Source organism: Panthera uncia, chromosome B4, assembly GCF_023721935.1.
Source record: "Panthera uncia isolate 11264 chromosome B4, Puncia_PCG_1.0, whole genome shotgun sequence".
Taxonomy (NCBI): Eukaryota; Metazoa; Chordata; class Mammalia; order Carnivora; family Felidae; genus Panthera; species Panthera uncia.
In genome coordinates, this window is record NC_064809.1 from 80556033 (window position 1) to 80578538 (window position 22506).

General features: G+C 45.6%; 3 protein-coding genes across 4 annotated transcripts in view; 1 reads left to right on the top strand and 2 right to left on the bottom strand.

The window, feature by feature from the left end:
• The window catches only part of MIP (major intrinsic protein of lens fiber), a 16824-nt gene extending 1851 nt beyond the window's left edge, over nucleotides 1-14973 (bottom strand). The window contains exons 1-4 of one of the 2 annotated variants that reach the window (XM_049627378.1): nucleotides 14928-14973; nucleotides 2949-3068; nucleotides 2270-2434; nucleotides 1763-1843 (exon numbers count right to left, since the gene is read on the bottom strand). In XM_049627378.1, the coding sequence (XP_049483335.1) occupies nucleotides 1763-1843; nucleotides 2270-2434; nucleotides 2949-3068; nucleotides 14928-14936 (375 nt within the window). In that variant the 5' untranslated portion in view covers nucleotides 14937-14973. Of the gene's footprint in view, nucleotides 1-1762; nucleotides 1844-2269; nucleotides 2435-2948; nucleotides 3309-14927 lie in introns of those variants that run through there. The other variant, XM_049627377.1, reaches the window with a different exon arrangement.
• SPRYD4 (SPRY domain containing 4) lies at nucleotides 14956-17154 on the top strand. Its single transcript, XM_049627387.1, has 2 exons — nucleotides 14956-15190; nucleotides 15515-17154. Exons 1-2 carry the CDS (start codon nucleotides 15106-15108, stop codon nucleotides 16051-16053), a joined length of 624 nt encoding a protein of 207 aa, XP_049483344.1. The 5' UTR covers nucleotides 14956-15105; the 3' UTR covers nucleotides 16054-17154.
• Nucleotides 17155-17241: 87 nt separating this feature from the next.
• GLS2 (glutaminase 2) overlaps nucleotides 17242-22506 on the bottom strand; it is a 15014-nt gene continuing 9749 nt past the window's right edge. Inside the window, exons 8-18 of the mRNA XM_049627356.1 lie at nucleotides 22423-22455; nucleotides 22076-22134; nucleotides 21284-21350; nucleotides 21081-21131; nucleotides 20683-20859; nucleotides 19876-20007; nucleotides 19670-19762; nucleotides 19439-19500; nucleotides 18661-18737; nucleotides 17892-17955; nucleotides 17242-17758 (exon numbers count right to left, since the gene is read on the bottom strand). Of these exons, the coding sequence (XP_049483313.1) occupies nucleotides 17602-17758; nucleotides 17892-17955; nucleotides 18661-18737; nucleotides 19439-19500; nucleotides 19670-19762; nucleotides 19876-20007; nucleotides 20683-20859; nucleotides 21081-21131; nucleotides 21284-21350; nucleotides 22076-22134; nucleotides 22423-22455 (972 nt within the window). The 3' untranslated portion in view covers nucleotides 17242-17601. The remainder of the gene's footprint in view (nucleotides 17759-17891; nucleotides 17956-18660; nucleotides 18738-19438; nucleotides 19501-19669; nucleotides 19763-19875; nucleotides 20008-20682; nucleotides 20860-21080; nucleotides 21132-21283; nucleotides 21351-22075; nucleotides 22135-22422; nucleotides 22456-22506) is intronic.

Consider the following 22506-nt stretch of genomic DNA (forward strand, 5'->3'; position numbering starts at 1 on the left):
CAGCCAGGTCACGATCTCGCGGTCCGTGAGTTCGAGCCCCGCGTCAGGCTCTGGGCTGATGGCTCGGAGCCTGGAGCCTGTTTCCGATTCTGTGTCTCCCTCTCTCTCTGCCCCTCCCCCGTTCATGCTCTGTCTCTCTCTGTCCCAAAAATAAAAAAAAAAATAAAATAAATAAATAAATAAATAAACATTGAAAAAAATTAAAAGAAAAAAATTAAACAACAACAACAAAAAAGAGCAAGGCTATTCTTTTTCCAACTCTATGGGTGGAAAACAGACATCTGCACTTGGCACATAAACTGGGAACTATTTAAGCAGAAATCAGTGTTTGTTTGTTTGTTTTTAAATTCTAAACTGCTTCAGTGCCAGTACCTCAAAACTTACCATTTCTTTTCTGACTCACCAAATTACTCCTTTATCCCACATCTCAGCACATATAAATTCTATTTTTTATCAATTTGCACTAGTTTATATATTGCTTTGAAAAATTTTTTACTCGTGGTAAAACACATAAAATGTATCATCTTAATCATTTCTTTTTTTTTCAGTTTATTTATTTATTTTGAGAGAGAAAGACTGACAGAGCACAAGCAGTGTGAGGGGCAGAGGGAGAGAGAGAATCCCAAGCAGGCTCCACACTGTTAGCACAGAGCCCGATGCAGGGCTTCCACTCCTGAACCGTGAGATCATGACCTGAGTCGAAACCAAGAGTCAGATGCTTAACCAACTGAGCCACCCAGGTGCCCCTCATCTTAACCATTTTTAAGTGTACAGTTCAGTAGTGTTACGTATATTCACATTGTTGTACAACAAATCTCCAGAACTTGTTCATCTAGCAAACCTGAAACTCTATACACATTAAATAATAGCTCCCCATTGCTCCCTCTTCCCAACCCCTGTCAACTATTGTTTTGCTTTGTTTCAATGAATTTGACTACGCTAGATACTTCACATAAGCGGAATTATACAGTGACTGGTGTATTTCATGTAGCATAACGTCCTCAAGGTTTATCCAGGTTGTAGCATGAGTAAGACTTTGCTTTTTTTAAGGCTGTATATTATTCCAGTGTATGTACATATTGCATTTTGTTTATCCATTCATTTACGAGGGTCACTGGGTTGCTTCCACCTTTTGGCTATTATGAATAATGATGCCATGAAAACAAGGGTACAGCTTTTAAATTTTTGAAAATTATTTCTGTATGTTTGTCTGGCATTTGGCCAAACAACAGAAACATAACCAATTTTTATTGAGGACTTATTCCATGCCAGATTTTGTGCTAAATGTTTCACACATATAACTTTCATACTTATTTTTCATAACACCTCATTTTATGCTAAGGAAACCGGGGTGCAGAATGACTGAACCATTTGCCATGGTCACACACAAGGCCAATAATGTGCCAGAACTGGAATGAGGCCCAGGCCTATCTCTACTTACACATATCCTGAGCTCTGAGAGTAGAAGTTTCTGACTTCCTGTTTAGTTGTCTGTCCTCACAGTGCTAGGTTTAGAATCCCGTGGATACTTAGTAAAAATCCCTTGACCAACCAGTGAAGGAACAATATGAACAAGAACCTCTCTTTCTAGCAAAATAATGAATCCTGCTCCCATAGACATGCCAAACTGTGACAGCCCCTTTAGCTGAGTGCTGGTAAAGCAGTTAACACATCCAGATGAAAGGTAGGAGCCGAACATGGAACCTGCAGCCCACACCCATCCAGGAGGGCTTCAGGACCTTGTCCCTCTCCCCTTACTTACCCAGTGGTTGGTGAAGTTTCTGGTGAGAATGGCAGGAGCAAAGGAGCGGGCAGGGTTCATGCCTGCACCAGTATAATACATCTGCAAAAGACACAGTCATAATTGAGACACTTTCCCCTACTCCACCCCAGCTTCTCTCCCCGCAACCCACATGTCCTTGAGGGCTGGCACCTTGCCTCCAGCCAGCAGCAAGTAGGGAAGCACAGGCTTCATGGGGGTTCCACAATGGAATGAAGGCACTGATGCCTCATCGGGGACAGACGATAGATCCATAGGCAAAGCCCACATCTCCCCATGATGCGTACATTTCTACTTTGGGGGCAAGAATGACCAGATGTAGTGGTCACAAAAGAGGAATAGAACAATGTTGATTCCTCTGTGCTGACTGAGTCAGGTGGATTATGTTCATGTTTGACAGTGAGGTGGGCAAAAAGAAATTTAAAAGTTAGGAAAGGTTTAGGGGCCCTGGAATCCTTAAACAAGAAGTTGATTCTTTCTCCTGCTTACCCCAAAGAGATGACCCAGGGTGAGGGAGAAGCCAACAGCGAGGGCCACAGATCCCAGGCGGCCATTCCGCCTCTCGTCGTATGTGGCAAAGATGCAGAGCACAAACTGGAGTGTCAGGAAGATCTCCACCGTGGTGGCCTGGCCCACACTTACCCCAGGGTGCAACTGGGCAAAGGAAGAAGAAAGGAGGCAGCTCATTAGGGTTACCACAATGTCACCTCCTCAAGGCTTCCCGTACAGGAACCCCCTTATGGCATCAGTTGACTGGAGAGGAAGGATAATACAACCACCTTCACAGTAATTGTTTCTGTATTCTTCACAGTATTTGTTTCTTATTTTTTCCTAATACTCCTTCATGGTGGAAATAACTATGCCCATTTATACAGATAAGGAAACTGATGCCCCATAAGGTAAAATAAGTTTCCTTAAGAACCTGCAAGGAGTTGGAAGAAAAGTTGAGATCAGAACTCAGGTTTCTTGAGACAGTCCAGGGCTTTTTGCCTTCCTTACTCCTTCCTTAGTCCTGCAAACTACCTTTGAAACACACACACACACACACACACACACACACACACACACACACACACAAATGTCCCAGCCCCCTGAGGATCCAATCGGCCACCACCAGGCAGGGAATCAGGGTACCAGGTTCCTCCAGCCCCACTTAGCTGACCATTACCGTATTAAGTGCTAGGTTTCCTCGAACGGCAGGCGGAGTAACACTATACAGCACGGCGGCTCCAGCCACGGCTCCCAGGAGTTGGGCTGCCATATAGCAGAAGGCACGGAGCAGCGACATCTGGGAACCCACAAGAAAGGCAAAAGTGACTGCAGGATTGACATGGGCTCCACTGATGTGGCCCACAGCCTGCACCAGCGTAGCCAGGGCCAGGCCAAAGGCCAGAGCCACCTGCAGAACATGCAGGGGTCCAGGGGTCCAACGCAGTGAAGCCCCTAGTCCAAAAAAGACATAGAAGAGGGTGGCAAAGAACTCAGCAAATATGGACCTCCAGAAGGAGGCTGACCGCAGTTCCCACATGGCAGGGGGGATGGGCACAATGCCTGGGTCCCTGATGCCCCCCTGGCCTGATCTGGGTGGACAGTCCCCTTTATAGAGGACTCTTAATCCCTGGGAGGGGCAGGCTGAAGTGGCTGGTCCAGCCTCTTAACCCCTTCACAGCTGTGGAGGGCTGGGCCCACACTTACGCATCTGTTAAAGCTGTTGGATTTTCCCTCCCTCTTCCACTGGGAGATGAGCAGAGCCATAGGTGTTAGGGTGGGGGTAGTGTCAGGGCTGGAGAGGCTCTGAGAGGAAGGGACCAAGAATAGGGGGACTATAAAAGTCTGTCCTTCCCTTTGTGTCAAAGTTGGAGTTCATGGTCCTGACTGTCATCTGTATTAGAACATTCCTCAATTCTGCTTGGAAGGTCAGTCAGACTGAGTTCACTTCATGGTGTATAAGACTGTGCTCCTGAGGACCTTCAGTCTCCTCTGAGTCGGGCAGGGGTAAGGGTGGGGGTGGGGGTCAGGAGTGGGGTCCAGCAGGGAAGTTGGATAACTGAAGAGAATTCTTTAGTTCTCTGGGATTAGAGGGCCTTTGCCCATTGGTTGGTTTGGTCTGGAATCTGTGGACCCTGCAGCTCTGGGACAGAATAGTTCTGCTGTGTCTGGTTTTCTCGAAGCCCAGGTTCCCCACCCCCAACCCATGCCAGCACCTTCCTTTCCAAACCCTCAGCCTGGCCTTTTAAACCACAAAGACAGTTAGGAGGAAGAAGCTATCTTCCATGGATAGGCTGGGGGTGTGGGCCTGAGGAGGGGGAAAAGGGTTAGTAGTTAAATTTCAGAATCAGCTTATACTTCATCTTTCCTAACTTACAAGGTCCTGGCAAGAAGTACTAAAAAGAAAGAAACAGAGTCATGACTATGAACAAGTGGGAGGGTCTAATGCCTCCTAATATGGTCGTAATCAGGACATTAGGGTCTTAAATCTTAATCCCTAGGGAAAAATCTGAGGATGGGGGTGTCTGGAGAGAGAAAAGGATAAAATGGGAAAGGAGAGCATGGGGAACGAGGTTCAGTTGTGCTCAAGTTTGGTGATGAACTTGGGACCTAGAGATGAGTGCTGGGAGATGGTAGAGAAGGCACAATGGGACATACTGGTAGGCTCCAGCATCTCTATACTGTGGCAAGTCATATAGGCCACAAACTTTTCCCATGAAGCCCCAGAAGAGAGCAAAAATTTGAAGGAGAGGTCTGCAGTATTGGTCACTAGCATTGGTCCCATCCAGTACACTTGTGAGGAGAGAGGAGGAACACAGATAATGGCCTATGCTCGTCTCTTCCTCCAATATCTAGCTTGGGGATAAATAGGAACAGTTACAGCAAAGGCAGAGAGTGCATCTAACCCACCCATATGTAGGAAGAGTTGCTGAGAACAGGTCAGAGGAGACTGAAGCTCCCAAATTCATGGAAGAAGAACAATCCATTAGAGATCTATGGAGTCTCTTGGGTTCTAGAAGCCCCACCAATCTCCTCACTTCAGGCCCTGTAACCCTTGTTGCACTTGACTCAGAGATGCTCCCAGTTCCCAGTCACCTCTGTTAGTGAATATGCAGTGTTCACACTGCTTCTGGGAAAGGACCCCTGGACAGGACAGAAGGTAGTCCTTTAACCATCATGGTGTTAAGAGCAGAGAATTTGGCAATAGATACTTTGGTTCAGATGTGGATGGGAATACAAAGTGACAGAACTAGTTATGACTCCTGGTGGGGGTGTAAATTAGAATAATCACTCGGGAACACAGTATAACACCATCTTATAAGGATGAACAAACAAGGGCGCCCGGGTGGCTCAGTCAATTAAGCATCCAACTTTGGCTGAGGTCATGATCTCACAGTTGGTGAGTTTGAGTCCCACATTGGGCTCTCTGCTGTCAGTGTGGAGCCTGCTTCAGATCCTCTGTCTCCCTCTCTCTGCCTCTCCCCTGTGCACATGCTCTCTCTCTCTCTCTCTCTCTCTCTCTCTCTCTCAAATAAATAAACATTAAAAAAAGATGAATAAACATACTTTCTGACCCAGGAATTTCGCTTCTCATGTATATACCCAAGAGGAACTTTTCTATACCTGCACCAGCAGACATGTACAAGAATACTGAGAGCAGCACTATTCACAATAGCAAAAAAAACTTAAAGCAACCCAAATACCCATCAATGGGAGAATGGATGTATAGACAGTGATCTCTCTCTCTCTCTCTCTCTCCCTTTAGGTATATATATATACACACATATATTTCACACAATGGAAAATTATTCAGCAGTCAAAATGAGTGAACTATTGCAGTGATACTCAATAATAGGGATGTATTTTAGCAATACAATATCAAGTAAAAAAAAAAAAGTCCCTGATGATTATACATGGCATAACCTTTTTGTAAAGTTAAAAAAAAATCAGGGCACCTGTCTGGCTCGGTTGGTAGAGCATGCAACCCTAGATCTTGGGGTTGTGCATTTGGGCCCCACATTGGATTGCAGAGATTACTTAAAAAAAACTTAGGAGGGGCACCTGGGTGGCTCAGTTGGTTGGGTGACCGACTTCAGCTCAGGTCATGATGTCACAGTTCGTGAGTTCGAGCCCCATGTCAGGCTCTGTGCTAACAGCTAAGGGCCTGGAACCTGCTTCAGATTCTGTGTCTTCCTCTCTTTCTCTACCCCTTCCCTGCTCATGCTCTGTGTCTCTCTGTCTCTCAATAATAAATACACGTTAAAAAAAATAAAGAAAACAAAAAACAAAACAAAACAAAACAAAAAAACTTAGGATCTGGGGCACCTGGGTGGCTCAGTTGGTTAAGCGGCCGACTTCAGCTCAGGTCACGATCTCGCAGTCCGTGAGTTCGAGCCCTGCGTCGGGCTCTGTGCTGACTGCTCAGAGCCTGGAGCCTGTTTCAGATTCTGTGTCTCCCTCTCTCTCTGACCCTCCCCTGTTCATGCTCTGTCTCTCTCTGTCTCAAAAATAAATAAACGTTAAAAAAAAATTAAAAAAAAAATTAGGGATGCCTGGGTGGCTCAGTCAGTTAAGTGTGTGACTCTTGATCTCAGCTCAGGTCTTGATCTCAGGGTTGTAAGTTCAAGCCCTGCATTGGGCTCCACACTGGGTATGAAGCTTACTTTAAAAAAAAAAAAAAAAATATATATATATATATATTATATATTATTATTATATATATATTATAATTATATATAATATATATATATATAAAGTTCAGGCGTACCTGGGTGGCTCAGTCGGTTGAGTGTCTGACTCTTGATTTCAGCTCAAGTCATGATCCCAGGATCATTGGATCAAGCCCTACATTGGGCTCCACATTCAGTGTGGAGATATTCTCCTCTCTCTCTCTCTCCCCCTCCCTCCCTCTGCCCTGCTTCCCCATTCATGCTCTCTCTCTCTAAAATAAAATTAAATTAAAAATTAAATTAAAAAAAGGAATAACATTCAAAAAAAAATGGGGCGCCTGGGTGGCTCAGCCAGTTAAGTGTCCGACTTCAGCTCAGGTCATAATCTCATGGTTCATGGGTTTGAGCCCCACATTGGACTCTGTGCTGACAGCTCAGAGCCTAGAGCCTGCTTCAGATTCTGTGTCCCCCTCTCTGCTCCTCACCTGCTCACACTCTGTTTCTCTCTCAGAAAGAAAGAAAGAAAGAAAGAAAGAAAGGAGGAAAGAAAGAAAGAAAGAAAAAGTAAAGTTAAAAAAATCTAAAATAAAAATATGCTTTCAGAACACATATAGATGAAATGAAACTACTACAAAAAACCCCACAAAGAATGATGAACACAGGCTTCAGGATGGTGTTTACTTCAAGTGTGTGGGAGGAGGGGATGAACTGGAATATTTACATACATACATGTAGATTTCTGTGATTTCAAAAAGGTTCCAGTTTTTCTGTTACATGGTTGGTTAGTAATGGTGCTTAATTGGAGTGCCTGGCTGGCTTAGTCAGTGGAACATGAGGTTCCTGATCTTGAGGTCATGAGTTCAAGCCCCACATTGGACATAGAAATTACTTAAAAAAATAATGGTGCTTAGTTTATTATTTAAAAACAAACAAACAAACTGAGGTATTCACCTTCCAATGCCCCTTCTCGGTAAAAGGAGCTTTCCTACTACTCTTCCTTTCTTATACTCTAATAAACTTTGGCCTGTTGCTTAAAAAAAAAAAAAAAAAATTACGGGGAGGCAAATATAAGCCAATGAGGAGGGGATGTAATAAACAAAGGAATATTGCATGCACTTGAAATCCATAACAAACAACAGCAACAACAAACATCCTGGCTAAAGTTATCCCCATTAAATATAAATTCCAAGAGGGCAGGGATGCGTCTGATTTGTTCACCACTACAAACCCCATGCTTGACACACAGGAGACAGTAAATAAATCTTTGTTGAATAAATTAATGTAAGCTCTCCGAGCCTCAGTTTCCTCTGGATCAAATAACATAACATAGGTAAAGTCTTAATATGCTGCCTGGTACAGAATAAAGCACTTAATAAATGGAGACATTTGATGAGGGTTTTATTAACAGCAAGAACTTATCCCTAACCACCAACCCTACAGCCTCTTATAATAAAGAACAGAAGGGCAAAGTGCAGTTAATTTGGTGCCCTTATAGACAGCAAATACAATGGTTAGATTTCCTTTTTGAAGCTATCAACTTCTTTCTTTCTTTCCTTCTCCTTCTTTCCCTCTCTATCTCTGCCCAACGTGGAGCTCAAACTCATGACCCCAAGAACAAGAGTCACATGCTCCACTGACTGAGTCAGATAGGTGCCCCAACTTCTACTCTTTATTCCTCATCAGATATTGATAAGAATCTCATGGAGAACTGAACCCTGGTCCATTTCCTTTCATATTGGCCACTTAGCTGAATGCCAAGCTTTCAAATTCAATATGAGCTCTCAAAAACTCATTCGAGTTTTTGCATAGATTTACATATAACTAGAATACCTATTGTTTTCTATTAACCTATCTTTAAAAACAAAACAAAACAAACAAAACAAAAACAAAAAACCCCAGCTGTGTCTCCCTTGAGGAGTGGAATCCAGCCTTCCCTACGCTCCTGCTTGGTATGGGCTGGGTTCTTACCAATACCAGTGCTCCAGCAGTCACTGAGAATCCCACTGCCAGACTGCCTGGCCCACCGGCTTCCAATCACTGCTGGTGAGCCACAGCACACATGGTGAGTACCTGCTGGATAGTGGAGAAAAACTCCAAGCTCAGACCCTGGCCTATGACCCTTCCCGCTCATAGATGAGACCAGAGATGCTAGGACCAGGGTGAGAGAACACAAACATCTCCCCATCTGCTCCCCCCCAGGCCCTACCATCTATCCACCAAGGAAGCTTTAAGCAAAGGATCTGCAGCAAGTCACCGAAATTCTTGAGTTGCTTGAGCCTAACTCACTGACCTATTTGCATCATACTGAAGGTGGCTAAATGAGAGGATGCACCGAGCAGGGGTGCCCCCTCTTTTGTTCATTCCTTAAAGTCTTATCAGCCATCCACCCTTATTACCTACCTAGTGTCACCCTATTCAGGAAGGTGGAGACTGCTGCTTACCTGGATGGCTAGCTGGGCTATAGCCACCTGGGGCAGTGCTAAGTAGAAAAGGACAGATGTCAACATGGCTGCTGTGCTCTGGGACAGGACATAGGACAACCCCCTAGAGGGGGCAAGCCAATTGGTACAGAGCAGTACCAGAGTGAGGGCAGGATTTGGGTGTGGGCCCACATCAAAAATCTGTGCCATGCTCACCACCACCAGTTCTTCAGGCAAGGTTGAGGGACTGTGCCTAGCACAGAGCTACCACTGGGGCATGAGGCCCTAAGAACAGCCCCTACAAAGACCAGGATGCCCAGGCCTTCAGCCAGCACATCTCTCCCAAACCGTTGGCTCTATAGGTCTTGGGGGTACGTAGGGGAGGGAAGGAAAGATCAGGCTGGCTGTCTGCTCCACTCTTCTCCCCACTGGTCTCTCATATCTCTCCTTCTCCACCTCTCTCTGTCCCCCACCCCCTCAAAAAACTCTCCCAACCAGGCCTCCGCCACTTCATCCTGCACTGCCCCTCCCCCAGCACCTGTTGTGCAAGGAAGGAAGTACTAAAAGACAGAATAAGGGAGTGGTCAGAAAACAGACCCCCACTGGCTTAGACTAGAATTTAACAACAGAGAAGAGGAAAGTTCTGTTTCCTCAGAAGGTTCTCAGAAGGAAGGAGTCTATGGAAAAAGATGGTGGTTTCTCCTCTCTGCAGGAATCTTATCTCCTAGATCATAATTTTGCCAGTCAGGCTCAGAGTCTCTGTTTGGTGTCCTGCTCCAGTTTGGAGACTGCTTTTCTAGGTCTAAGTGAGTGGAGTTGGGATGAGGAGCAAGTGTTTCAGGTGCTTTTTCTGGAGGAGGAGGCAGCCAGAGAGGTGAGAGCTCTACTCTTGTGATTAGAGAACATCTCATGTCCTCCCTTCAGCCAATAGAGAGGAACCTCATCCCTCAACCTGCTACCCCTACCCAGTCAGTGGTCTCCATAAGGGAGCCTTAGACTTTTATACTCACACCTAAGCATCCACTATCCCCAGCCTTAGCCCTTCTCTCTCCTATACTAAGCTCTTTCTTCCTTTTTAGCCCTCTGACCCAAACTCACTCAGGGAGGAGCAAGAGCTTATAATGGCTTCTGTCCACCAGAGGTGCTTACAGTGAAGGTAGAGACTCATCCTTCCACTTCCTAATCATCTTTATAAACCTGGGTTTCGGGAGCCAGAGAGGTAAAGAGGAAAGCTAAAGTGAGGATCTGGAAGACAATAAGAATTCCAGGGAAGGCAAGGTAAGAATATTTCCATTCCTCACCAGAAACAGAGCAAGCCAACACGAAAGTATCAAGGCTGAATTGGCAATCAGGCCATTGGAATCTGCAAAAGAAAGTTCCTTTGAGGAAAACTGCCTGGGAGTGGAGGGGATTCCTGGAGTCTAACACTCTTGGGATCACCCAGGACAGACCCTAATTTGTCTTTGTCTTCTTTTCTGGTTAGCTTGTTCGCTTTTTGTGTTATCACTCTACTTCATTCTTGTATTTGGGGCTCTTTTCAGGGGTTGCCAGAATTTTTAATTCTAGATTCTCTGACTTCTCTCTTCTGGCCTTAAATAAGCATACACAATTTTTGAATTTTTTTCCTACTAAGAACTATGAAAGTGGAGAAATAGGATTTGTAAAATAACAAACTTGGAGTAATTACAAAGTTATTTTGTAACTTGTAGTAGTGATCATCTTAGAGTCTCAAATATCTCTACAGTAGACTGAATTATCTCTGGATTACTAACAATCAGCCTTCCAACCTCTTTATATTCCTGGGGCTAGGGATCCTAAGTTCACTATACCCTCTTCCATAAAGAAGGCTCCATTTCTCAGTCTCCTAGAGGTGCCATAAGAAGTATAATCCATAATATTAGGTAGTGAGTGCATCTATAAATCTCAGAGAATCTGCAGGCAGAGCTGTTTGTCTTGTTTCATTTCTCCACAGGGGTTTCATGTAATTACCATACCCACCTCTGAGGTTATCCAGGACCAGTTTACTACCTCTCTGAAGTTGCTCCCTGGCCAGTCCATATCATCATGACCTAAAGAATAACCTAGGTCTGAGTTTCATAAAAATATCTAACCTGCTGGGGCACCTGGGTGGCTCAGTCAGTTAAGCATCTGACTCTTGGTTTCAGCTCAGGTCATGATCTGTTTGTGAGTTTAAGCCCCACGCTGGGCTCCATGCTGACAGTGCAGAGCCTGCTTGGGATTCTCTCTCTCCGCCCCTCCCCCACTTGCTCTGTCTCTCTCTCTCTCTAAAAAATAAATAAACTTAAAAAAATATATATCTAACCTGCTGACCTAACAGGATTGTATCAGGATCAAATGAGATATACCCTGGCAATATACACATTAAGTTAGCTGCCTTAAAATGTAAATGAACTGATTCATGAATTAATCAGATATATACATAATTTATGATTATCAAGTATTGAACATCCTCTCTGGCAATTACAATGTGGGTGAATCGAGATATGGTCCTGAGGGGTTGGGTGAACTTCCATCTCTCCATCTACCATGTGGAATCTCTATCCCAGCCCCATATTCAGAATGCCAATTCAGCATGTAACCCAGCTCCATTGTGTGGACAGTTTCATAGGACAAAGGCCCCAGCATAGCACACGCCAGCCTAGCAGCCCCTTTGGCTAGCTCCTGAGGGCCCCCCTTCTCTCTCTTTCTCTGGTTATGCTTTGCTGACTGCTGACTCCTGGCAAAGTCCAGAACAATCACCAAGCTCTGTGCATCATCCCTCTCCCATCCATAGTTAAGGGCTCCAATTAGCACTTGGATCAGGTGAGAGCTCCCACATATTAGAAATGGGCTAATTCAAGAAACAGAATGAAAATAGACTGAAACATCCTGTACTTGGCTCCTTCTCCCCTTCTTTTCCTAGGGAGTCAGATACAACTCTAAGCCAGGGAGACCAGTGCTCACTATGGTTAGGTTCTGTTCTAAGTACTTAATAGTATATGTGTTATCTCACGTACTGGTTTTCCCTAGGACTGCACAGTTTATTCCCTACTTATGCTATTGACATCCTATCCTTGGATGACTTCACCTATGTCTGCTCTCCCTCAAAAATTATTTTTTTAATTAAAAAAATTTTTTTTCAAAGTTTATTTATTTTGAGAGAGAGAGAGAGAGAGAGAGAGAGAATGCCCACAAGCTGGGGAGGGGCAGAGAGAAGGAGAGAACAGAATCCCAAGCAGGCTCCGCATCATCCATGCAGAGCCTGATGCAGGGCTTGAACTCATGACCTAGCCGAAATCAAGAGCTGGATGCTTAACTAACTGTGCTACCCAGGCACCCCTCTCCCTCAAAATTTATATCTATATATTTACAGAAAATTTTCACCTGCGTGTCCTATGGACACCTCAAATACAGCCTGTCTGAAACAGAATGGATTATCTTCCCCCCATTCAAACATGCTTTTCTTCTGTATCCAATCATTAAATCAGAAACCTATGAATCAGCTTTGATTCCTTCCCCTATCCTCCCATTTTCACCTAACCAGTCACCACCAGAACTCTACCAATTCTATCTTTTAGATGACTTTTTTTTTTTAATGTTTATTTACTTTTGAGACAGAGAGAGACAGAGCATGAACGGGGGAGGGTCAGAGAGAGAGGGAGACACAGAATCTGAAGCAGGCTCCAGGCTCTGAGCTGTCAGCACAGAGCCCGATGCGGGGCTCGAACTCACTGACTGTGAGATCATGACCTGAGCCGAAGTCGGACGCTTAACCGACTGAGCCACCCAGGTGCCCCGCTATCTTTTAGGTGACTTAACCCACACCATGTCCCACCTGAGAACTCTATATCCTGTTTGACCCTGTTTCTGGTCTCATCCCCTCTCCAATTCATTCTCTATGTTGCTGTCAGCTTTATCTTTATAAAAACACCTGTAATTTGTCATTTCCCTGGGTCCCTTCAACAGCTCCTGAACATCTGAAGGACATTACTATGGGGAGCCTGGGTAGCTCAGTCAGTTAAGTATTTGAGATTAAGCGTCTGACTCTTAATTCTGGCTCAGGTCATGATCTTACAGTTCCTGAGATCAAGCCCTGAGTCAGGCTCTGCACTGCCAGTGCAGTTGGAATTGCAGTTGGGATTCTTTCTCTCCCTTTCTCTCAAAATAAATAAATAAACATCAAATTAAAATACATTACTATAAATACAGGACTCCTCATCATTTACCCTCAACTTTCCCAACTGTTCTCCATATCTCTGCAGCATGAGGCCCTGGCAATTTTGTGCTTCTTTAAATTTTTTTTTTTTCAACGTTTTTTATTTATTTTTGGGACAGAGAGAGACAGAGCATGAACGGGGGAGGGGCAGAGAGAGAGGGAGACACAGAATCGGAAACAGGCTCCAGGCTCCGAGCCATCAGCCCAGAGCCTGACGCGGGGCTCGAACTCACAGACCGCGAGATCGTGACCTGGCTGAAGTCGGACGCTTAACCGACTGCGCCACCCAGGCGCCCCAATTTTGTGCTTCTTGTGGCTTCTCACATACTTCATTCTGTTTCATTACCCAGTGCTTTAGCAGAAGCTGTTCCCTACACCTTGAATGTCTTTTCCCCTTTCATATGTCAAGTGAAACCCTATCATTTCTTAATTATTATGCATGGAAACGTTAAGAATTAATTACTTGTACATTAGCAACGAGGTAGGTAAATCATCTCAATGATGAAGGTGAGTTTTTATCAGATAGATGGTCAGTCTGTGAAAGTAAAATAATACAACACATGACAGGCAAGAAGCTATTTCCTCAGCAGGGAATAAAGTAACAGAGGTGTATCTAAGTGACAGTGTGAGAAATCTGCAATGATTGCTTCAGCTCTCACACCTAGGATGGAAACAAAGGAGAAAAGCTACAGAAACAGAACTCAGGAACTTTCTTCTCATTACCCCCAAAATACAAAGTACTGAGAGAGCAGGACTTTTCAGAAGGAATGCACTCCTCCATGCCTTCGCTCCTAGGCTTAGGAGGAATATAAACCGCTCTTCTCAGACACCTTAGGCAGGATGTGTGAAGGCTGGACCAGGCTGACCCCTGGTGGAGAGAATGAACCAGTCATTGCACTCCAAGAATGTGATCGCAACACTTTCTCCCTTTATCCTCGTTCATTTACTAATTCAAAAACAACAGTACTTACCCTGTGTTTAGGGTAAAACCGAGGCCTTAGGTCACAGAGAACAAAGGGCTTAATCGCCATTCCTAAGAATTCTCAAGAAACCATTCTTAATTCCCATTCTTAAGAATCTAATGGGTGAGATAAGTAGCTGCCCCTTTAAATGTTCCCTTCTCGGCAGCCCTAGGGAGAGTGGGAGTCGTTAGGCGGCTAATGCAGTAAGTAGTCCAGGGGAGAAATGTGATGGGGATTGAACGACCATCAGATATATGTGAGGGAGACAAAGAAATCCAAGGGCTTCCAGGTTTCTGGCTTGGGCAACTGGTTGGTTATGGGTTGCAGTTCACAGGGTCAGGGAACCTACGCGGACTGGGTCAGGGAACCTACGCGGAGGAGGAATGGTGTGTAAGAAGACAAAGTAAGTTTTAGACACGTTAAGTTTGAGGTCACGGGAGGGATGGGAGTGGGCTACATCCAGGTAGAAATCTCTAATAGGTTGTTGGATATACAAATGGGATATACAAATCAGGAAAGAAATACGGGGTAGGGATTTAAAGTCCTTCTCCAGTAACTCTGAACATATAAAAACCAACGTTTACAGTATTTACACATTATTATAAAACAGCCTGCTACTTAACCTAGTGGTTATTTGTCAAGTTGTATTCTAGGTTATGCTCTCGTTTAATTTTTGTCAAGGTCTAAAGGGTTATTTTTTACAAATGAGAACACTTAAGGATCAGATTAAGTGATTTGCCCAAGGTCACATAGAGGAGCTAGGTTTGAATCTGATTACTATTTAATTCTAAAATCTATACTTTTTGACGTCTTGCTACACCGTCTTTCTAAAGGTCCTACTTGGTAAGAACGTGAGCAGCACTGCCGGGAAAAAACCGAAACAAACCGTACCAAGCGCATGCGGACCAAGAACACATTTCACTAAGATGGCGGCTCCCCTGCTGGACGCAGGCTCCCTTACGTCATCACACTGCGCGGCCGCCTTTCGCGCACCACGTCGGAAAGTAGTAGGCGGGCAGATGGCCCGGTCCCAGGCCAGAGGGCGTGCCTTATTCATCCCTGGCGCAAGATGGCGCTGCCTTTTGCACGTTCCCTGTTCTTGTGCCGCTGGGGAGCTAAACGATTGGGGGTAGCCGTCGCGGAAGCCCGCAGAGGTAGGATTATCTCTTTTACTCTCTTTTATCTCCAAAATGGTTTCCGTTATTCCTGAGAGTCCCCTTGGGTCATTTACCCTCCCTGATCTGCTTTCGTCTTGAGAGTCCAAACCCCGGACACAATCTGGCTTTTTTTTTTTTTTTTTTTTTATTCCGAGGCTTTTCCAGCCTGAAAGCCCATATTGAAGCGCCTCACTCTTGCCCGCGTGACATTTTTTCTGTTTCCTCGTGAGCGCATGACTGTTTCAGATCGTAATACGTATATATCACTAGATCTAGGGGTTTAGCCCTCGTCATCATCTAATCTCTTTGCTCTGCTCACAGGCATCAGTTTCAAACTGGAAGAAAAAACCGCCCACAGCAGCCTGGCGCTCTTCAGAGGTGACACAGGTGTCAAGTATGGCATAGTAGGATTGGAGCCCACCAAGTTGGCCCTGAATGTGGAGCGCTTCCGGGAATGGGCCGTAGTGCTGGCAGACACAGCAGTCACCAGTGGCAGGCACTACTGGGAAGTGACAGTGAAGCGCTCCCACCAATTCCGAATAGGAGTGGCAGATGTGGATATGTCCCGGGATAGCTGCATCGGTGTTGACGATCGTTCCTGGGTGTTCACGTATGCCCAGCGCAAGTGGCACACCATGTTGGCCAACGAAAAAGCCCCTATTGAGGGCATGGGGCAGCCAGAGAAGGTGGGGCTGTTGCTGGAGTGTGAGGCCCAAAAGCTGAGCCTGGTGGATGTGAGCAGGGTCGCTGTGGTCCACACGCTACAGACAGATTTCCGAGGTCCAGTGGTACCTGCCTTTGCCCTATGGGATGGAGAGCTGCTGACCCACTCAGGGCTTGAAGTGCCTAAAGGCCTCTAGTATGTGTTTCATTGGAGTGCCCAATCATGCTCTTCCTTGGGTAGCCTCCTGGTGAAACTGTCTGAAGCCTTTTAATTTTGCCGCTAAGCAACCTCCAACTCCCGCAATTCAGTGTTAGGCCCTCTGTGCAATATCTTAGTCTTTTTCCTTTCCCCTACCCTGTGAAAACTAGGCACACAGCCACCCTCTCCCCTCCCCCAATCTACTGCCAGTTTCCTAGGCTACCCTGAGTGTACTTAATGTGACTGGCTTCCTTCGGTCCCTCTGCCTCCCTGTGCCCAGACCTCAGACTGCATTCAGTCCTGGGGTCTTAGCTTTCAACTTTGAATTTATTCATCACTGTGATACCTCTGCCTCCCTTTGCCCCTATGTGATTCCCCCCTTCCCCCACCTTGGGGCTCTACAGAATCTCTCCAGAGTAAATCCTTTCTACCTCTGGCTGGAGGAGTGGTACAATGACTTGGCCCTTTCCCTGTAGCACATACAGAGTCGACTCTGGCTCCCCAGGAAGTTCTTTACTGTCTCTGAATGAAACAGAGCCCTTCTTTCCTAGTACCTCAGTGCCAGACTCTCAGCCCCACACTGCTGCAGCTATCACCACCCAGAGTCCATCTGCCTTAATCTGCACATCCCTGACATCTGGTCAATCCATTATAATCATTGGGCCAGTTACAACCATGATCAAAGGAGACAAGATACTTGTGCCACAGTTGGAACTTCCAGAGGGAGGTGGGAGGCCTGAGGTCTTGCACAATCCCTTTTTGAGCCTGCTCAGACCCATGCCCTCACTATTACCACCCACTCTCCCCTCCACCCCCTCCAGCAGTTGCTGTATCCTAGCAACTCTAGGATACAGTTAACCTAGAGTAGTATTTAGGGTCGACGAAAACGTGGTGGGATGAGTATGTACGTGAAATATGTATTGTTTGGGCTCTGTCTGACCTTGTGGTTCCCTCTTATTCTACCTTTATGATGGTGACGCAGCTGGATGCCCCTGTGGGAGAGAGAGAAGGACTGGGCTTAACAATTATAATTTGTGTAATTAAAGTTTATTTGAGCACAAAATACTTTCTCTGTCTAAAAAATTAGCAGTAGCAGCAGTACTTCCTGGCTAAGGAGGGCAGACCTCTCCAGACTATTAAAGTCTGGTGCATAGCTGTCCCACTTCCTTTGTGGATACATACCTGTACATGGTGGCTAGGGCCCCTTTACCAGAGCATCTCTGTCTCTCTCATGATGCTTTTTAAGGAAAGGGAGAGGGGATCTGGGTGAAGACCTGGGATGATTTTGAGTGGGCTAAACCATTAGGCTGTACCTCAAAGAAAGTCAGTCTCCATGGATTGCTCTACTGCATGGGTCCACCAAGGCACTTCTCTATACTCTGTCTGCCAAGGGAATGGGGTATTTTCACTCTCACAGAAAGCAGTAGCCTAAGTCTTGGTCCCCACTGAAGCAGTGCGGCTCTCCATAGCATGTTTGGTGGTTATGGGTTAAGTGTGTGGCCAGTCATGCTATTTCTTGAGCAGGTACTGTATGTGCACCCCATGCTCACACCATGCTCTCTAAGTTCTCCTTGGACAGGGCCTCAGCCGCTGCTTCGGCCTGAGTCTCAGATGGTGTATAGGAGTCCTGGTAATCCTGAAGCAGTTTCACCACCTCCAGGTGGTTGAACTGCACAGCATCATCCAAGGGAATGTTGCCCCACCTGAAAGGAACAAAGCCCATGATCAGGCAAAGAAGACATTGAGAACGCTATGGTTAAATAGTGACTGTGGTGGCTGGAGGGCAGTGGGAGAAAAGCTGCTGCCCAGCCCTCCTTTTACCTTAATCCTACTCACCTGTCCTTAACAAAAGGATTCACTTTGCAAGCCTCAATCAGGAATTTAACAACTTCGATATGTCCTAGGAATATGGGCAGAAGGAAAATGAGATGGCACAGATCCTGAACCTTTTGTTTTTTTTTTATTTTATTTTTTTTAAAGATTTATTTATTTTTTTTTTTCAACGTTTTTTTTTTATTTATTTTTGGGACAGAGAGAGACAGAGCATGAACGGGGGAGGGGCAGAGAGAGAGGGAGACACAGAATCGGAAACAGGCTCCAGGCTCCGAGCCATCAGCCCAGAGCCTGACGCGGGGCTCGAACTCACGGACCGCGAGATCGTGACCTGGCTGAAGTCGGACGCTTAACCGACTGCGCCACCCAGGCGCCCCGATCCTGAACCTTTTGGTGTTAACATTAGTATAGACTTTTGGCAGCTGGAGTCTGAACCAAAATGGGAAAGGCCTCTTCCCATTTTGCTCCCTGAAGCACCCAATAATAGTTGGCCTGCAAACTGCAGGGCATCTGGACAAAACCAGTTCCTTCCCTTGTAGCCTTAAGGGCATATTCGATAGGGATTACTCTTGTTAGAAAAGAAAGGCTCTTAGGGGGTGCCTGGCTGGCTCAGTCAGTAGAATATGCAACTCTTGATCTCAAGGTTGTGAGTTTAGGCCCATGTTGGGAGTAGTTTACTTTAAAAAAAAAAAAATATATATATATATATATATATATATATATATATATATATAAAGAAAAGGTCTTCCCCTTTTATTTAACTTTTAGATACCTTCAGCTGCAGCAACATGCAGGGCTGTGCGGGAGTCATAATCTTTCTGTTCCATGTCCATGGCTGACAAGGCAAACCTGAGGGTGGTGGAAAATAGCTAGAGTTACCCAGATCAGCCTAGAATCACTAGTGTCTTTTCTGAAGTGGGGTCAGACTGGATGGATTCCAGAAAAAGTAAAACAGAGCTTATGGTAAGATCTGTAGACTCTGAGTAATCATGTTCTATAACCAGATGAGACTGTTACTCCCGAATCAGACGGGTGTGATGCTTCCAGAAACATCACTGCCTACATGTTTGCTGATGTTGGTGATCTACTTGAGGCAAGGTCCTTAATTACTTCCTAGGATTCTGCTCTTAACACCCAGGTTAATCCTAACAGTGACTACTGTTAATTAAATTCTTATCACATGGCAGTCACTGTACTTAAAATAATCTCCTTAAAAATTTTTTTCTTTAGTGTTTTTAGTTTTGAGAGAGACAGAGCATAAACGGGGGAGGGGCAGAGAGAGGGAGACACAATCTGAAGCAGGCTCCAGGCTCCGAGCTGTCAGCACAGGGCCTGATGCGGGGCTTGAATTCACAAACTGCAAGATCATGACCTGAATGGAAGTCGGATACTTAACCAACTGAGCCACCCAAGCGCCCCTAAAATAATCTCATTTAAATGCAATCTGTGCTATTTTATCTGGCTCTAAAGCTGAAGCACTTAACTATTTTGCTGTGTTGACTCCTAATGAGATCTCTGACCAGGAGTATTTTAGTGTGTTTATTTAGTACCTTCGAAGAGCTGAGACATCTCCACTATAGGCAGCAAATAATAGGTTCACCACAGTCTTGTTCTGGAAAACAAATTATACCCACCTTAGATTAACTGTGACTTTGAGCTCACCCATGCCCAGCTCTGCCCTGTGACCGTTCTACAAAGATACTTAGCCAAGGGTATTGCTAAAGCATTATGGAATGTTATATTCTGAAATATTCTTATAAGCCACCTTGGGTTTTCCTTACCCGAACTTCTCCCCCTTCACGCCGTGGGTCTAACTTCCGAGCACAGTGCCTCAGGTTGTCGTAGTTGTGGAAATTGAAGAGAGACACCAACTTCTAGAATCATAAGCCAAAGAGATTGTTTACTTACTCCCTGCACTTCGTAGAAGCTCAAAATTGTTTCATTTACTCATTCAAAAACATTAAGTCCTACATGCAAAGTAACTCACCTGGCAGAAGCTGATGCCCCTGTGGCTGTTCCCTAGCTTGTCCAGTGGAGGTGACAGACACATCATTCCCATGACATTGGGTACTACTAGGAGGATGGCTCCTGACACAGCTGACTTGGCTGGCAGGCCCACCTTGGGGACAAAGTTGAAACTGAGGATAAGCTAGAGGTGCCCCCAGGTCCAGATGAATAAGTTAGTCTATCCCAAATGACTGCATAGGCAAAGCCACATCCATCTCAACCTTTTGGCTTGTTAATTAGCTTCTTTCCTTACTAATCTCCTGCCCTCTCTCCCTTAAATTAATGGCTTCAGTAAGGAAATATTTGTTGAGTGTCTATGCTGTGCCTGATGCTGCCCTAGAACTAGGACAGTATCATTTGACTTCATTCTGGTGGTAGGAGATACATCATCAACAGAGAAAAATAACCACAGCTTGTGGGAAAACACAGGAGAAATGAAGTAGGGTGCAGGGATAGAGACTGAAGTGGGAGGGGGGCCTACTGGAGACAGGATGGTCAGAAAAGCCTCTCTGAGGAAGTGGCATCTAAACTGAGACCTAGAGAAGTGCCAGGCACGTGAAGAGCAGCAGAAGAGTGGCTTAGAAGCTGCGGCATCATGTATTGATGTGTTTGAGGGATTTGGTGTGTTTGACAAACTCCCCTAAGGATTCTCAGCCTAACTGCCTGGCTGGAAGCTACTGAATGATAGGCGGGAACAAGCTTCCATCCTCAACTTTGAGAGACTCCGTGTCCTCATGTCTCGGCTCTGGACTGGTGGCAAATGGATGGCAGGGCCAGCAGCACTCACATGGAAGGCAAACTGGCCTGAGAAGTCGTACATGCCGCAGGAGTGCATGAGGCTGAGGGTGTTGCGCACTGCTTCAGCGCTCAGCACGCTCTCTCCTGTGATGGGGCAGATCCCGCCATTGGCCAGGGTGGCTGCCATGACACTGCCTGACTCACAGGTCACCTCCACGGAGCACAGCTATGGAGACAAGGCAGAGGTGAGGGTGCAGTGTGGATGTGAACACTGTGCTCTTGGGTCTAGAGCAATGTTCTGGGCATCCTGATCTTTCAAAAAGTTCCCCTGGTGTTTCTGAAGGACACCAGAACCACTGAAAAGGAGCATCCCTCTTGTGGGTGAGAGGAAGGATGGCAGTCTGTCCTGTTCCTTTGGCCCGGAGCTAAACAGAAGTGTTTCCTCACCTGGAAATAGAGATCAAGGGCAGCCATCATGTCCACCCCCTTAGGAAAGCACTGTAAGAAAGAAGAAGGGAGAGCATTTCTTTTCAGGCCATCAGCAGATCCTGTCACATTGCCAGGATCTCAAGCAAAGTCCCCAGCCCCAGTTGCCCTTCCACCAGCTGCAGAATTCCCGGGGACTTTCTATACCGGCCTCTCCCAATTACCTTCTTTTCCTTTAGATAGTAGCCAATGGCATAATTCCGATCCCCTGTTTCCTTCTCTGACTGGAATCTGAAGCAAACACTGAATTTAGTACTTGATGTTTGAGGGTGGGTGTAAGGAGAGGGGAAAAATACCTTCCTTGAGAGAGACAGAACTAGATCACACATGTCAGACTAAATCAGCCCCTGTATAAATTCTCACAGTAATACTGGAGGAAACTTCTGACCCTGAGGAAACACTGGGCAAAACTTTATTGTAAAGCATAAAAAAACAAACCAAACCCAAAATGGGTCATCTAGTTTGGGAAAACTGATGAGCATTTTAGCCTTGAGGGACTCGTCAAGAAAGGGTTTAAGAATAAGCCCTCATACTGCCTCTCTTAAGTACTAAGTAGAAATGGAGGGATGCCTGGGTGGCTCAGTTGGTTAAGTGTCAGACTCTTGATTTTGGCTGAGGTCATGATCTCATGGTTCATGGATTCAAGCCCCACGTCTGGCTCTGTGCTGACAGTGCAGAGCCTGCCTGGATTCTCTCTCTCTTCTCTGCCCCTCTCCTGTTCACGCTTGCGCACACACGCACCCTCTCAAAATAAAAACTTAAAAAAAGAAATGGAACAAGTTGTTTTTACAAAGTAAACATGTCAATGAAGGGACTCTGAGGAAGCTATGTGGCCAAAATTCCCCTGGATTTCTTGCTCTTAAGATTTATCACCACCCCCACCTTCTCTATCACACACATGCACACACAAACACACCCCACAATGTATTCATCCAATCCTATGAACAGAGCCTTACGTAGCATTGCTGAAACCCATGTATTCGTTCCCAGCCATTTTGTTCAGATACTGTAACACCTAAAAGAGAAAAAGGAGCATGGAAGGCAGCACATGCTTTAGTAGAGAACCTCTACTAAACACACACTAGCCTGCCTAACTTTTTTGAACTCCTCAGTCCTTATCATAGCAGGGACTCAAGAGGCTTTTTCCCTCTGAGGCCACAGATCCCCACACCTCTGGAAATAAAGCTTCTAGTATGGGCTGGTGCATTATCAAAGTGGGGTTAGAGCCACGCACTGGGACACTTGGAAAGGATAACATGCCATCGAGAAAAGCAGCCAGGAGCTGAGTAGCAAGGGAACTTACAAAATCAAACTTCTCTGCTTTGTTACAGTCCATCTGCAGAGAGAGAGAGAGAGAGAGAGAGAGAGAGAGAGAGAGAGAGAGAGA